The sequence below is a fragment of the Venturia canescens genome, chromosome 3 (genome assembly GCF_019457755.1).
Source record: "Venturia canescens isolate UGA chromosome 3, ASM1945775v1, whole genome shotgun sequence".
Taxonomy (NCBI): Eukaryota; Metazoa; Arthropoda; class Insecta; order Hymenoptera; family Ichneumonidae; genus Venturia; species Venturia canescens.
Window position 1 is genome coordinate 10,034,189 of NC_057423.1, and position 16,613 is coordinate 10,050,801.

At 34.7% G+C, this 16,613-nt stretch overlaps 2 protein-coding genes across 2 annotated transcripts; one reads left to right on the forward strand and one right to left on the reverse strand.

Annotated features, from left to right (window-relative positions):
• Window positions 1–27: 27 nt before the first annotated feature.
• LOC122408141 (ras-related protein M-Ras-like) lies at window positions 28–5,852 on the reverse strand. The gene is made up of 4 exons (XM_043414765.1): window positions 5,756–5,852; window positions 4,968–5,362; window positions 3,991–4,307; window positions 28–3,830 (listed from the first exon to the last, which is right to left on the reverse strand). Exons 2-4 carry the CDS (start codon window positions 5,155–5,157, stop codon window positions 3,741–3,743), a joined length of 597 nt encoding a protein of 198 aa, XP_043270700.1. The 5' UTR covers window positions 5,158–5,362; window positions 5,756–5,852; the 3' UTR covers window positions 28–3,740.
• On the forward strand, window positions 5,475–13,851 carry LOC122408137 (poly(ADP-ribose) glycohydrolase-like). Its single transcript, XM_043414757.1, has 10 exons — window positions 5,475–5,969; window positions 9,746–9,914; window positions 10,092–10,165; window positions 10,902–11,189; window positions 11,274–11,509; window positions 11,608–11,708; window positions 12,565–12,724; window positions 12,811–13,132; window positions 13,326–13,554; window positions 13,683–13,851. Exons 2-10 carry the CDS (start codon window positions 9,842–9,844, stop codon window positions 13,772–13,774), a joined length of 1,575 nt encoding a protein of 524 aa, XP_043270692.1. The 5' UTR covers window positions 5,475–5,969; window positions 9,746–9,841; the 3' UTR covers window positions 13,775–13,851.
• The last annotated feature ends 2,762 nt before the right edge of the window (window positions 13,852–16,613 follow it).

Below are 16,613 nucleotides of genomic sequence, written 5' to 3' on the forward strand. Positions count from 1 at the left end.
TCGTTTTTCAATTTCCGAGATTGCATCGTACTTATAGTGAATTTATTAAATTTTATGGTAATTTTTTTTTTTTTCCATCGCAACTCCTGGACGGCAATGTACAAAATTTAATTCATCGATCTGCATGGCACAAATTTTTTTTCCATTTTTTTTACACGTTTCCGTGCTTTCTCATTTTTAATTCAATTTTATATTCTTCTTGTTCACTGCTTAAACTCCCTAATCGAGTGAGCAAGCCGTACTATGTCGCAGTCTATTGTTGTTAATGTTATTTTTTTTTTATTATTTATTCGCCAGGAGTCAATCCTTAGAGGCTGTGAGCAGAATTGAAGAATTAATGAAATTCTTCCAAAATTTATCGCGTTGATCAATATAAGTTTCTTGTTTTAAATGAATATTTAATTTTTCGAATTTATCTACTACTGAGACTTTGATCATTGTAATTGTTCTCGAATGATAAACGAATCTTATCATACAACTACAAAATTAAAACAAATATTTTTTCGTAATGCACTTCCATATTTAACATCAATTTCGTACGGTTGTTTTTTTTTTACGTATCACACCATATTGGAATTTTTCAAACATTTTTTTTTTTTTTTTTTTTTTCATTCGACATCGAACAAACAGGAATTTACGACATTTCAATACTGAGATTGATAGAATTAATTACACACGTTATTTGCACACAATTTCGATTTTTCGACTTCTTGAAAAATTCACATCGTACAACAAACTCCATAAATCGCAAAAATCAACCGAAATCCAATTGGATGGTAGAAGATTGACTCTACAATTTACACGTTCATTCGACTCGGGAATGAGAACGGGAGAAAACTTTTATCATTTGGAAGTTCGGCCAACGGTTCGTGACTGTTTTTGAAATAAAACGTGGATCGTGTATCGTTCAAGTAATTCTGTTATTAGGGGCAATAGTGTACCGATATTAGAATTCTTATGTTGTATAATAATGTGCCGAGAATCACGTTTGCACGCTTGTACCTCTTTTCTGTTATTTTACAATTATCAATAATTGGTAAAATACGATTTTGAACAAAATTCATACAAATATTAATTAGAATGACAGGTTGTTTCAAAACATTATTTTCATTATGCTATAAAATCGGGTACGTTCGTTCTTACGAGTAAGCAAAGAAGACGATTTGTTTGTGTATCGATTCAGAACATTTTACCAACTTTTCAGTTTCCGGTCGATCGACGAGTCGACACGAACTCTTCCGATCGTTATCATGCTCAAATAATTATTCTATAGAATATCATTTCATTTGTCTTCGCCGTTTCGTTGCTGAGGCTTCACGGTACGGAATCTCGATCGTACTTTATCGATAGTATTAATGCTGAAGCTATTATTGTCGCACAAGGAAAAGGTCGCACCTGACATAATTTTTCTTGTAAATTGCGCCAAAAATCAACATATATGAATAAAAAACCAAAATTCTTTTACTCTTAGGCGTTAAGAATGGAGGACGATTTTTACGATTTTCGATAACATTTGGCTCTCCGACGCTCTTAAAAATGTCATGATCTTTCTTACAGTTTAAAATGGAAGAGAAAAAAAACTATAGAAATTCTTTAACGTCGTAGTGGCGTTCGAATTTGGCTTGTACGTGCGTTACACATTATTCGTATGAACGTTATTCATATTTTCAATTATTTTTCAATATAATATATAGTTATATTCTGTATACACGCATTTTTTTATCAATGTTAATTCTTAACGAATTTATGATTTAAATACTATATTGTAATAGGCCATGGCATTATTTTCTTTGTAAGTCGTGGGCATTCGATTTTTTGACAAATTATATGAATTCTCTTTTTTCACCTCTCAGCAGCGTAATAAAATAAAATACCTGGGGTGTTTCTGTTTAAGCCGTTGACATTTTTTATGATTGCTATTTAAATGAGCGATAATAGATTTCAACTTTCGTCGAAAAAAACAAACAGAAAAAACGAAACGCGACGACGATTGTAATCGGGCGAAGGTGCATGTGCGTTTCTCGAAATTTATCTCTCGTCGTGTTCGTCTAATTCTTACTTGACTTTTCTTACAATAATAAACAGTGAGTATACTTTGTTCCAGCCTCTTCACGAATGCCAACATTTAAATATCAAAGACAATATTGCCTTACAATAAATATTACATTCAATGTACATATTTCTTAATTCGTAAACAATGTTTTTTTTTTCGTAATTAACTTAATTTCGTAGCAATCGAATGAACGAATTTTGCTTCGTTCAATGCACAATTTTTGACGCGAATGGTTGAAAAACATGTTAGTAAAAAAATATGTATGTTTTGGAGAAGAAATATTGAGAGAGTTTAGATCGATGATAACGATAGTTCAAAGTATTCTTTCATCTTTTTTAACAGACTAATTAAATCGTTTGCATTGTTAAAAATTATGAGATAGCTCGTTTCTTGATAAATTTCGATGATTCTTTTTTAATAAATATTCATAAATATCGAGTTTACGATCTCTGTAAAAATCATTATAGTCATTTTATGACAAAAATTTATGATTTAAAGGGCCCACAAAAGCCTCTCACGTGTATAGACACTTGTATGGAATTCAAAACCCTTCAATTCCATACCTCGTAAACGGTAAAAAAATGCTTTTCAATGTTTCGAACAGGATTGATACAAGTGACGATCTTTTATCTCTCATTTCATTCACCTTGATTCTCATTCCTTACGATACAATATCGAATGAAGGTTTTTTTCCACGTCTGAGTGTGAAAATTGGCGAATCGCGAGAACGTGGAAATCGTTCGCAACAATTTACTCTAACAGTGGACTTCTGGATTAAAAGGACTCGAGAAAGTTGAAAGTTTCACATTCGAAAGTTTTCCAAGTCCCACAGACCCAGATTGTAAAAATGTGAACAAAAAAAGTGTTTTTATCCATTTATTTACTATAAATGATAAAAAATCTGAGCCCTAAAAAAAATATTGGATGATGATTACGAGGTGTTCTCGCGATTGTGAAATATTTCATGAAATATTAGATTTTCAGTAGCGTTATAGTCATAATTGGGCGTTAATTACAAGAGATACATGTGAGTATCGTTAATAGGCGAAGCATTTCGATCTCGAACGCAATCTGTACAAAAGCTATGAATTCGACTATTTTTGTTCAAATTTATATTTGAGAGAATGTCCATTTTTGTTTTCTTTTATCAATTGTGTAGTGCAGCGTAATCAGATTCAACTTTATTTTATTTTTTGTGTCTCAGTGTGTGAAAGCACGCGCACGCGCGCGCGCGTTTTCTCATCGAGAATACCGAACGCGAAGAAAATTTTTTGTTTTCCCACGTTTTTTTGTTTTTTATCTTCGCTATCAATATGTTCGGCAAATGAAATTTTAACGATTTCACGATTATCACAGCTACGAACAACTTTCACTCGATTCCTTATCATTATTCATTTTTTTATCCTCCTTCAATGTATTACGAAAAAATATCGAAGCCCGATTTCTTCGGGTCACTTGTTTACTTTTTTCGAGCCATTCGTTTCTCATTTTCATCTCAAGAGTATCTCTGGCAGTATTTGTCATACTTGTCTCTCTGCAATTTCTTTCGAGAATTATTTCGTCTTCGGATCATTCTCGTTTTGTTTATCATCATCGCGAGAAAATTTCTTAACCCAAAATATCGTGGTTTACGCTCTGCTCCTTCTTTTTTCCTCATAAAAACTTTGGACTAATTGGTATGAGAATCTTAGAAAAGATTGCACTTTCCTGAACGCCTTCGCTTGCGACGATTCTTTTCCAATTCAGCCGGTGGCTGGTTTCGTATTATACGTACAACCTGTAAAATTTATTCATTCATAATCAGAATACGAAATCGATGCAAAAGGTTTAAACGATAAAAACGGTTGATTCATCTGTCACAGAGCGAAATTTTCGTTTTTTTTTTAATTAGTTGAAATCAGATGAAAGTAATAAAAAAAAAAAATCGTTTTTTATACCTCGTGAAACGCTGCGTCAACGTTCAAGGGCGGATCTTTGGCAGAAGTTTCGATGTAAGGAATGCTCAAACGACTCGCTAATTCACGCCCCTGTTCCTCGGTAACTTTTCTCAAATGTACAAGATCCACTTTGTTCGCCACCAGAAGCATAGGATAAACATCCCTGTCCTTGACTCGCAAAATTTGAGTGTAAAAATTAACGATGTTCTCGTACGATTGTTTGTCCGTTACTGAGTAAACGAGCAAAAATCCGTCCCCTTTTCGCATGTATTGCTCGCGCATCGCACTGAATTCTTCTTGCCCCGCTGTATCCAAGACTGAAATATGTTTCATAAAAACAATCTTTTTTATTCAGAATATCAAAATTAAGATGTAACATTCTTTGAATGAGAAATTGAATCGTTCAAATTTTTTCAATATTATTTAAAATATTCGATTATTTACATTACCAAAAACCTTGTAGAATTTCAACTCATTTCTAGCTATAACAACTAATTCATATTAAGTCAGATCCTTAATTCGCAAATATATTTAAGTATTTGAGTAAATACTCTTCATTTTTTATTTCAAAAAATTCATTGGTTTTGTTACTCGCAAACATAAGTGGTAAATGATGATTAAATTCATCAATTTCATTTGAATTAATTATTTTTATTGAATCAAACGATTCTGTGAAACAAAACCCGTGTAGCATGACAATAATACTAGTGTAGATGAAAATTCGAAACTTAAGCCTTGAAATCGAAGAGAAAATGATAACGGAGTTAATTTAGGTTGAACTCATACATTGGTTGGCCGAGTATATTGGTTTGTGACACGGAAAATTAATGATTAGGTCTCGCCGAATGAGTGTTTCAAGTATGCGGCAAATAATTTGTGTAAGCACTTGAATTTACAAAATCATACTTTTCTTGATGAGCAAAATTTTTTTTTCGTTGTACCAAAACAGATAGTAAAGCACAATTGTGATTACTCACCGTCCAAAATGCACCATTGTTTATCGACCTCTGTATGTTGTATATAACTGTCCTCGATAGTAGGATCATAATCGGTGACAAATAATTTTTGGAAAAATTGTATGGTGAGAGCACTCTTTCCGACACCTCCATCGCCAACGACGACGAGCTTAAATGTCATGAGGTTGTCATTGTTAGGAGGTCTCGTCATTCCGCCTCTCTGTCTTCCTCCCCTTCTCCCGCTGTTCTGCCTGTGTTTGCCTATTCTGCAAGATCTTAATTCACCTTTGATAATTCTCGTTTGCCAGTTTGTTTCTCATGAACAGGCAATCTTTCTAGTTTCTATTTTGGTGGATTCCTTTGTGTCATCTATTTTTTGGAGACACAGTCAGTTATTCATGTCGAGAAAAATATGCCTGGAAAATAAAGCAATAGAAAAAATGACAATAAATACGCGGGAACCTTAAACGAAGGATATGGAAATAATCCCTCGGCTTTGGCATCGAAAACAACGCCAGGAAAATTTACATGCAGAAAAAACATTGAATTGTCAAAATGTTTGTAGTCACATAGATGACTATAATACAAGTGTGTTGGTGAGGATGCCATGGGTGCATATATATATAGAAGCTTCGAACGTGACGTGCTTTTGGGCATGAATTCGGGGGAACGAATTTGTACATAATTTGTAACTAATGACAGTTGTTAATAATGTGAATACTGTCTTTTAGTACAAAGATTACTTTTGAAGTGTTTGATATTATCGTAATGTGATCGATGTTTAATTTGCGTTAAAATGTATGACTTACCTCTTATCGTATGCCACTCCTGTCTAGTACTGCTAGTGGCCATGACAGGCGGGTGGCGCTATATGGATGGAAGCCCGTGGCTTCAAAACTAAGCAAATTGAGACCGGGCGTACGAAGAGTTTAGGCTTTTTGACAAAATAAATCGTTTTATTCGCTGGAGCTTCGGGCCAGAGCAGACGACAGGGTTGTTACTGCGTACTTGTCTCCTCTACCGGTGAGTCTCTTGAACCGATATAACGACCGGTGTTATTACACGCGGAATTAACCTCCAGCAATTCCATATAAACGCACAGTTTTCTACTCGAGTTTCCATTTTCTTTTTGTTCTATTAACAATGAATTTGATTTTGTGCTTATGAATAGAGAACGAAAAAATGGAGAAAATGAGATTTGAAAAAACTCGATCGGTTTGTTTGTTTAAGAGCTTTTTTAAAAACTCATAACGCAGTCGTTTTTTGAGTTGTAGCGCAGGTGCTTAGCGAGATAGTTGATATTGATAGGTACTTCCTGTGTGTAAAACCCAAACGTTGTCGGATTATTGGTTTTTGCGGAATTGCAGTCAGAAGTTTTTCATACAATATTTTGCCGTGAGGTTGGATTCTCTGGAGGTAGTCCGATTTGAATTTATCAAACGGATTTTGAAAGTAGAAAAATTCAGCTATTGAACGTCAATCTTCGTTTTCCATTTAAATGCTGAAAAATAGGTGAAAATTACGTACAAACGTAAGCGAAAACGACTTCATTCCATATGTCGAAAAATATATTTTGAAAAATTGAACTGAGCTTGCACGCACACGTTGAAAAAAAAGTCAATGCGTAGTTGCCTTGTATTATTCGATATGTGATACCGACTGATTCATGAGGGTGGCTAGCGACAATACAATGTTGCCATGCTAAACCATGTTAAATACATTAAAAATTTCAAAATGATAAGAATTTAATAAAATTTGATGAACATATTCTTTAGTGCCAAATCTGACAATACAAATTTTTTAAGATTTTTCTTCTGTACAGTTATCGAGTAATTGATCACTAAAGTTCACGTGTATAAGCATAGCGTTTCCATATATATAGGTATGCATTCCGGGCATAAAAGAAATCTGCTTTAATGCGTAATTACTCGATAATTAAGCAGAAGAAAATTTTGAAAAAAATTGTGTCTTCGCACTTGATGTTGAAGAACATTATCACCAAATTTGAACAATTTCTTATCATTTTGACGAATGTAGCCACCCTCCTTAAATTGAAATATTGATTCACTAAAAACTCTATTTGAAAAGTATGTGACGATGATCCAGCGTGGTATGTTTGACACAAACTGAAAAAAGTAAATAAGGAAAGTGGAGTTTTACTGCGTCATTCGATATCGTTGGCAACCGAACATGTAAACGAGATAGAAAAAATGGGCTGATGTGCTGAAAGTAAGCAAATATTAGAATACCAAATTTTTTCATCTCAAGGCTTAACGGAGACTGGAGCTGGTTGGCCAACTTTTTAAATTATTTTTCATAAACAAGGAATTAAAGACGATTTCAAAAACGAAAAAATGGGCTTTTCAAATAGAAGCAACTTTCCTCCATGTCAGATAGAAATTTTGAATTTTTAAATGTAAAACGAACTGAGCTATTGAATCGCTTTTTTTTGACGAATCGTTTTTGTGTCAACCGCGATCTCACTCAATCAACTACGTATTAGTGAAATTAATAAAAACGGATAATTATCAATATCATTTATTTGATGATTCACAAAATAAATAAAAAATCTTTATACAAGTTAATGTGAAGGTAATTTTTGTTCATAAGTATGAAAAAGGTACATTTTTTTCTTCTTCATCACAATCAAAATTACACTTTCTACACACAAAAAATATCATGTCAATCAACCTCATACTGTTGTTGGGTTACTTACGTACCCCAAAATGTTCTACCAGCAAATTATAGTGATAATTGAGAAAAAAAATACTATGCACAGTTATAGCTCAATATATGAACTTTCAAGTAGAGGATTATTGTAATAATTGGAAAAAAAATTAAGGCAGCAAGAGATAGATAAGTTTCACGTCAAAATTTGGTTTTGTACCTGAATTTTATGAAAATTCTTCACTGTTTCTAAACAACGTGTCAACAAAAATTATATCAATGCGGCGTATGTTTACATTATTTCATGGTTTGGATGTTACTGTTTATTAGTCAACTTGCCCTATTGGTCACATTTTATCCTATATCCTATATTTAGTAAATATTTACCAAATCATATGTTGTTTTTTCTCGTTTTCCCTCCTTAAAATTAATCGCGATAATATTTTTTATTGAGAATAATGCTCGGATGTGTGTGCGGAATCGTTGGATGGGTTTGAATATAGGGAAGAAACTGAAATTTCTTTCGGACTTTTTCAAAATTTTTTTTTTTGGTTTTTGTACCTTCCCCCTCCCTAAAATTGATCGCGATATTATTTTTTATTGTTAATAATGCTCGAAAAATAATTTTCCATGCTTTTTAGGAAAAGTGAATAAAGTAAATATTTACCTTATTTTTTATTGTTAATAATGCTCGAAAAATAATTTTCCATGCTTTTTAGGAAAAGTGAATAAAGTAAATATTTACCTTTTTTAGGTTCACACAGAAAATAATTCAATTCTAACACACAAAAATCCTTTTACGTTTCAATCGGGCATATAGTTTTTTGCAATCTTGCACGCAGCTGAGAAACTTCGACAATAAGACTTTCTGCAAGAACCATGTACATGTTGTATTCTAAAAAAATTCCTGAAAAACAATCGATTTTTTTGACCTCCTAAAGCAGCACCTTCCCTCAATCGATAGAGTCGTTCCAGAACTTTGCATTTTTACCATCTACATTTCTTCAATCGGTTCCATTTCCATAGCTCCATTCATTTTCGTTTTACAACCAAAAAACAAAACAATGAGTTTTTTCACTAGTTTTTTCACTCGCGGTTACCTGGTAATACCTTTGTCAAAATCAAACCCTTTGTTTCCTGGCCTGAGATGCATCCACCGTTTGTCACGCTCCAATTCAACTTAATCCTTATTGCCTGAGGTTAAGTAAAAGAAGAAAAGTGTACACGGTTCTTGTATGACACGCAGTAACGGGTATAAAACGTGTGGGAAGAAATTAACGCTCCTTATCAATCCGTATTTCGGAATTTTTCCACCAGCGACACGTCACTGAGTGAGTCGCAGTTTTCTCCAACGTTTATCCGAATTTGAATTCGGTTAACCCTGCGTCGAAACTACACTGAAAAAATTCAATCGAGTTACAAGCCCGCGAGGAAAAAATCATTAGAAATAGTATTTTTACGTTCATTGTCATTATTATTTTTTAACAATCGCATGTCATTATTGTTGTTTTTTTTTTTTTTTTAAGGAGTTTCGGTACAAAAGTCTAAATGTTAAGAAATTGATGAAATTTGGTGATAATGTTCTTCAACATCAAGTGCGAAAACACAAATTTTTTCAAAATTTTTTTCTACTTAGTTATCGAGTAATTACGCATTAAAGCAGATTTCTTATGCCCGGAATGTATACCTATATATATGGAAACGCTATGCTTATACACGTGAACTTTAGTGATCAATTACTCGATAACTGTGTAGAAGAAAAATCTTAAAAAATTTGTATAGTCAAATTTGGCACTAAAGAATATGTTCACCAAATTTTATAAAATTCTGAACTTTTTGAATTTTTGAATTTTTTTAGCATGGGTTAGCATGGCAACATTGTATCACCTGTACCGAAACTCCTTAATATAATGCGCTCGTAAGACCAAGTATAAAAAGCGTCGCTGTTACGAGACGTGTCAATGAAGAATACAATTTTTACTATCAATTCGTGTCTCAGCAGTTTTTCATCTCTCAATTATTTACACGATCCATGTGTCATGCATTATGAGAGTTATTACGTACAATGCCATGATCGTTGTATTGTTACAAAAAGCCTAATTTCTGTTCCTTCGGATGGATGGCGCGCGAAGGTCCCAGCGAAAGAAGGGACCTTTATGAGGATCCGGCTCGTCGATATTCTAACGTCTCGTGTCCATTTGACGATCCAGTGGGAACGATAAACTCTGATGTCTCCTTGGTCGACACTTGTCGCGATCTGCACAATTTTCGTGCAGAGCGCAACGGTTGCTTCCGACTACGGTAAGCGTCACAGTTTTCATTATATTTTATTTATCGAAACTGCGTATTCGGATGATCCATGCATCGTCTGTACGAGAATGAGCGGTATGAAAATGGCAGCTCAATTTTGACTTGCATCTTTTTTTCTCGTCAATTACTCGCCTGAATGGGGTTCGACCGGTGTTTGCACTGTTCAAGGAGGCGGGAGATGGAAATGGTACGAACAGCATCCTCCAATCGTTGGCTCCAAAGATCACACTGTTTTGTTTAAGGTAAATGTTTTATACAAATTTATTAAAAAAGTGTATTAACCCTACACCTCATGTGTTTTTTTTCATACCCCCAACCTCATGACCGGGGTTTGAACGCACCCCACTTTTTTTTTGCTTATAAATCCGTTCCTACGATGCTAAACTGACTTTATCCTACACCATTTTCTTCGTTTTTTTATAACGAAAAGAATGATGCACGATAAAAATAATTTCAATTGAATTTATATATAAAAAAATCCGTCGATAATCAGTCGATAATGTCGCTTGTTAGGACGGGAGCGTAGTTTGAAGTTCGCGTGGGGTGTGCTCACACCACAGTCATGCGTTCTAGGGTTAAAGTTTATTCGAATTTTGTGATTTTTGTAAAATGAAAAATTTTGATACCCAAAAATGACACGTTTGGTTGTTTTTTTCTGGTAAACGAGGATCGGAAAAACAACTGAAATTCATTGATAACTTATCTAATAGAGTGACTATTTTCAAAGTGCACGGAAAATAAGATGAAACACCATTTACAAGTATTTTCTTTTGATTCCGAATGTAGGGAAGAGTAGAACAGAATTTGATCACTTTGAGTGAAATCTTTAAACTCTCCGTTTCAAAGGTACTAATCTATAAAAAATTCTAATTGGATTTGGTATCAGCTCAACATCTTTCAAACGTGAAACGAGTGGATAACAAAATGAAATTTGACAAGCTTGAAGATGAATTCGAAAATTGAACATAATTCTTACAGCTCCCCTTGTCTGAACAAGGGATTTTGGAACCTTGGCCTTCTTACACCAATCGATGGGAACGATGGGACGACGATCATGTTAAAATGCCTTATTCGTCTCAAAGCAAGTACTTCTACGCAAATCGGGGTATAAAACGTCTCAAACCACATCGCAGATGGGAAGTGATAAAGGAAAAATTGCGGCAAAACATTCGTTCGTTCGATGATTTTGAGCGAGCCGTTTCCTCCTACAATCATGGATTCGCCAAGCACTGGCACTTCAAGGCCCTCCAACGTTATTTCGATAAGGTTGATTTACCACTATTTCGTGTATCATTGAACAGCTGGTTTTAAAGCTATTTTATCACCGCGTTCGAGTGACTTGTTTTTCAGGTCGCGACAAAAGAAGTAACTGACGACTTTTTCAGGAGGTTGTTACCCAAAGTTATTGATCTAGCGCTCAACTTGCCGAAACTGATAACAGCTCCCATTCCTCTTTTGGTGAAAAACAAATATCACGCCATAAGCTTGACTCAACTGCAAATTGCTTCGCTGCTTGCTAATGCGTTCCTTTGCACGTTCCCAATGGAGGGACGAAACAAGTCCTATACTAGCATCAATTTTGACAGGTACATACCGTAGCACCATTTTGTACAAGATTCCATTTTGTTTACCGACATTAAACAGGGTAATACTTACATGTGAATCGATCATTTTCTCATTACAGGCTGTTCTCGGCTTACGACAGAAAGAGACCAGAAAGATCCACATGCGTCATGGAAAAATTCAAATTTATCCTCCATTATTTCGATCGCGTAACCTCTGCAGGTGGGTCTTAATATATTTTTATCGATGTCAATGACCCGCAAGGTATTTTTTTCGCATGATCGTATTATTTGGTGTCGCTAATCGGGGCACTCGAAATATGGACTGATTTATAATTTCTGAGAAATATCGTGGTTGTATACGAAAAGCTTCTGCTTCTGCCATTTTTCCAACTTCTATCGTCAACATCTCTTTTAAGCATTCGGTAACCCTTTATTTTTATTGTCGCTGTGGATTCCTTACATTTTTTTCTATCTGTGAGAGAAATTTCGCCAGTTTATTCGCATGCATTTTTACTTCACTGTTATTTAAAATCAGTTATTTGTCGAATATGCGGGTTCGTGAACCTTAATTTCACTTACGAATGCGCACAAGCTTTTGTATATACAAAAAAACGCTTCATGCTACATTCAAAATAAAAGTACACACAAAATTTGTGATTGCCATCACCGCGATGTACTGGACTCAGGACGAGTGATTTTTTAGTGCTCTATAGAGCACACGGAACTCGCAAAAAATTCATATTGACACGGAAGCCTTGCGATATTTAACCCACGTTTCGTCTAAGTTTCCAATAATGTTACAGAGACTTTATTTAATTTTTTTCTTTCCTAATAGATTTTCTATGCACGTAATGCACATCAAAATTGAATTTTTAATGGAATTTTATGCTAAATTTTTAAAACATTCCCAATCCTTGCCCCAAGTAAGGAATTTCATTCGACGGCAACAATAATCTGTAGATTATTGCTGTAGCCACAGTTTCCACAATAATGACGAATGTGGAACTTTTCTTGTTTGATTTTTCTTTCCATCGTTTGCTGATTTGCGAGTGCATAAACGTTCGAGTTTCTCGCAGATCCGACAGGTACAATTACGATTCAACGGCGGTACAAACCCGAAAAATATCATACAAAGTGGTGGGAGCAGCATGAAAAACTTGCTTCGATTGAAATATGGGACAGAGGTACGATGGAGATTGAGGGTGCAAACATGCTGCAAGTGGATTTCGCCAACAAGTAATTTATACTCCCACTTATCTTAGAATGATTTTATTTCTCTTGAAAAAAGCATTTGGAAGTAAAATTTGATATAAACAATACAGAAAAGTGGGAGGCGGTGTTCTCAGCTATGGTTGCGTTCAAGAGGAAATGAAGTACGTAATTTACCCAGAACTTATAGTTACGAGACTCATTACCGAAGCCCTTGGCGACGACGAAGCTCTCGTTGTCAGTGGTATTGAGCGTTACAGTGATCACAAGGGCTTCAGGGGCTCATTCACTTGGACGGGAAACCACGTCGACGCAACGCCTCGTGACAGTAGCCGCAGAAGGGCGACTTTCCTCGTTGCCATAGACGCTCTTAATTTTGATCAGTCGCCGGATGTTCAGTTTGACAGAAGGAAAATTCTTCGGGAACTCAACAAGGTTCATTTTTAAAAGTCTATGTCACCGCATTCATGAAATTTATCAGAATTTTTATGCACAAAGACTGGGACGCTCGTTTCAAAATGCTTTTTTTTCTTCCTCTATTGTTAAGTCCTAGGAGGAAGTCCGAAAAAATTACTCGTCATGCAGATTAAACATTTTGTTAGCTCATTTGTCTTTGTTGGCTTATTAGGCGTACGTGGGATTCGAATCGAAGAATACGAAGAATCTGCCGCCGATAGCAACCGGGAATTGGGGTGGGGGCGCTTTCAAAGGAAATCCAAAATTGAAATTTTTACTGCAATGGATGGCAGCCACGGTCGCGGACCGTCCGATGGTTTACTTCACGTTTGGTGATCGAAAATTGCGGGACGATGTCACCAAAGTGTACAACTATGTAATTGACCAGAAAATGACTGTGGGTTAGTTCTGTATCAATGTTTTTAATAAATAGTATTAATTCAAATTGAAGTAAATGCGAATAAAATAGAAACAAGAGATACAACCAATAGTTATTCAATTTTCATTGAAAATTTGGTTTTTTTTTCAGATCATTTATATTCGTTGTTAACGGAAAAACAGAATCGTCGTTGGCGAGTCGCTCAGCGTCAGAATCTCTACCGACTGATACATGAAACCTAAAGCTATTAGTTATAAATATTTAGGATAAATAATGGTAGTTTTAATAAAAAGTGATATTTATCGATGGTCCGGTTCAATTCATGGTCATTAAAACTTCTTTTTTCTTTTTTTTTTCTCTTTTTTTTCTTTTTCTATTTCATTTTTTTCTTTTTTTTGGATTATTCGTGAAGTGTAAATACATCTACTCCCATTTTTGTTTAATTTTGCGCAAAAACACTAATGTTAATTTATATGTATCAATGAGCAATGCACCCCGGTTATAGTTGGAAAATTCAACACCAGATGTCTCACGAATTTTGTCAGATCCCAATAATGATAAGTGTACCGCCCTTGAGTAATGTTTCGGATATATTTTTTCAAATGCTATCGAAAACAATTGACGCGAGTGTCTACGAATATTGAATTTCATGCTTCACGTATGATATCATAATGATTGAAGCACCTCGGCATCGGATATTTAATACCGGATGACTGTCTTTTTTACCCGAAGTACCATGCTTTTACCTGTTACCGAAAACCGTTTCTTCAATATTTTTATAATTACAAGATTTTGAGAGATCATCGCAAGTAATTATAACGATGTAGCTCGGGGTGTATTAAGGGTGAATGATACAAAAGTCGAAATAATTAGAAATTGATCAAATTTGGTGATAATGTTCTTCAACATCAAGTGCGAAAACACAAATTTTTTCAAAATTTTCTTCTGTTTAGTTATCGAGTAATTACGCATTAAAGCAGATTTCTTATGCCTGGAATGTATACCTATATATAAGGAAACGCTATGCTTATACACGTGAACTTTAGTGATCAATTACTCGATAACTGTACAGAAGAAAAATCTTAAAAAATTTGTATTGTCAAATTTGGCACTAAAGAATATGTTCACCAAATTTTATAAAATTCTGATAATTTTGAATTTTTTTATGTTTTTAGCATGGTTTAGCATGGCAACATTGTATCGCCTGTGCAATATATCCTTAATAACGTTCCTCCGTTCAACATAATCATTGTGCCGAGAAGGTAATGAGCAACGAAATCTTTCTGGTACATAAAAGAATTTTGGCCGAATGTCGATTGGCAAGCAAACTCTTCTTTTTTTTTACTACGAAAACTACAGATATAGAGTGAAGATACACGTCAATGTTATGACGAAGGGATTGGTAGAACATATTTTAACAAAGTGTGAAATATGTACCAGTCTCCATGAGACAGCTATATCTCATGGATGCAATTTATGGTTTAGAAACCCCTTGATTCAAAAACAATCCCCACAGAATTTATCGAAAATTTATATAATTTATTCATAACCGTAAGCTGCGAACCGAGCTTTCGTACTAACATCAAAGATGAGAAATAAACGTGAGCAATAAGTTAAAAAGAAATTAAGAAAACGTGTAACTTGAAGTTAAGACAGAATACATTTAAATAAATAAAATATAACAATAATCTGTCAAACTTGATTTTTTCTTACGATCGCTGTCTGATGATACCTTCTAATATTGTTCAGGTTCCCCCTCTTGCATGGGTGTGTATATTATTTGTCTTATTACTAAAATGAAGATCTCATGTTTCTTGCCAACAATCGCCCTTTGTAATAAACAAGATGAAAGACACAGAAGATGTACGAACCTCAAGCGATACACATCACATTGTATTCTGTCATATAATAAACCAGTTCGAACTTTCGAAAAATTAGTTTGACTATTTATTTCGCCCAGATCGTAACAATATCGATACAAAGAGGAATAATATTTGTTCAATCATGAATATTGATATCTGGTTGAGATTTTTAGATAGTGATCGGGTTATATGAAAAACGAAGCCAGTTTCGATCGAGTTTTAGTTATACCGAATTTCCCATTATGTTTTTAACGACCTTGAAGTTTTTACATCGACCTCCGAACCTTACTGCTTCTTGGAGTGTAATTTGCTAGGCCCTCGCGTGTCCATTTGAAAAAAAATGAGGGTAGCGTTTTTCGTATAAATAAAGGACATAGTGGCGGAGACACGTCGGGAGTATACGAATTTTTGGATTTCTCGGTGAGTTTTAATTAAAACCAGAATTCATTTACATTTAATAATTCAACTCATTAATAACTATTGAAAGAATGTCCAATTCGAAGAATTTTCGAGAAATCGAGTCGAGCAAAACGATTATTCGACAAAATTTCGAAGATGGTTTGAATTCCAAGCTGTCATTTTGACGGGACGAACGAACGTTGTTTTTTTCGAATGAATTTAGCCCCAAATGGTCGTCTTTAAAGAACCAATCGGAATAGCGGAAAAGCGATGTCAATGAAAAGCTAATTCACGCGTCACAACCTTACTTTATAAAAAGGGAATAGGCAAAAAAATGAAAGGTACCGTCAAGTGGTAGAAATCCAGGTTTTTTCAGTGATGAAAAATGTGTGCAAGGTTTGTATTAAAATAGTTTTCGTGCGAGCGACTTTTAAATTGTTTGGAGTCTTTTTATAAAAAGACGAGATACAGCAAATATGAAGCATTGCGTTATCAGAGAGAATTGGCTATCGAAGGTCTCATAACGTATTGATAAGATTACTTAGAAGACCATTGCAGCAAGTTTGAAATTGAAGATTTTAGTGAGTGATAGCAGCTGGAAATCTTCAAGATTTAATTTATACCAAGAATATATTTTCATTATTTAGAACTCTTTTGCAAGCGAGAACTCGCCACAGTATATAACGCGGCGTCTCACTGTCGTAAGAATTTTTCGTTCGTAATATAGTTTAAGCCTTCGACTGCGTTTGGGGTCATTGTGACCCAGCAAGTTTTCTTCGGTCGATTGTATCGCAAAGGGATCAATTTGCTCAAATCTCGA

Bases quoted from the DNA above. Each gene is read 5' to 3' on its own strand.
- LOC122408141 (XM_043414765.1), bottom strand. From the start codon at position 5,157: ATGACGAGACCTCCTAACAATGACAACCTCATGACATTTAAGCTCGTC. The intron at 4,308-4,967 runs GTGAGTAATCAC...AACATATTTCAG, and splicing joins ACAATGGTGCATTTTGGACG to TCTTGGATACAGCGGGGCAA. The intron at 3,831-3,990 runs GTATAAAAAACG...TAAATTTTACAG, and splicing joins TTGACGCAGCGTTTCACGAG to GTTGTACGTATAATACGAAA.
- LOC122408137 (XM_043414757.1), top strand. From the start codon at position 9,842: ATGTCTCCTTGGTCGACACTTGTCGCGATCTGCACAATTTTCGTGCAG. The intron at 11,510-11,607 runs GTACATACCGTA...TTCTCATTACAG, and splicing joins ACTAGCATCAATTTTGACAG to GCTGTTCTCGGCTTACGACA. The intron at 13,133-13,325 runs GTTCATTTTTAA...TTGGCTTATTAG, and splicing joins TTCTTCGGGAACTCAACAAG to GCGTACGTGGGATTCGAATC.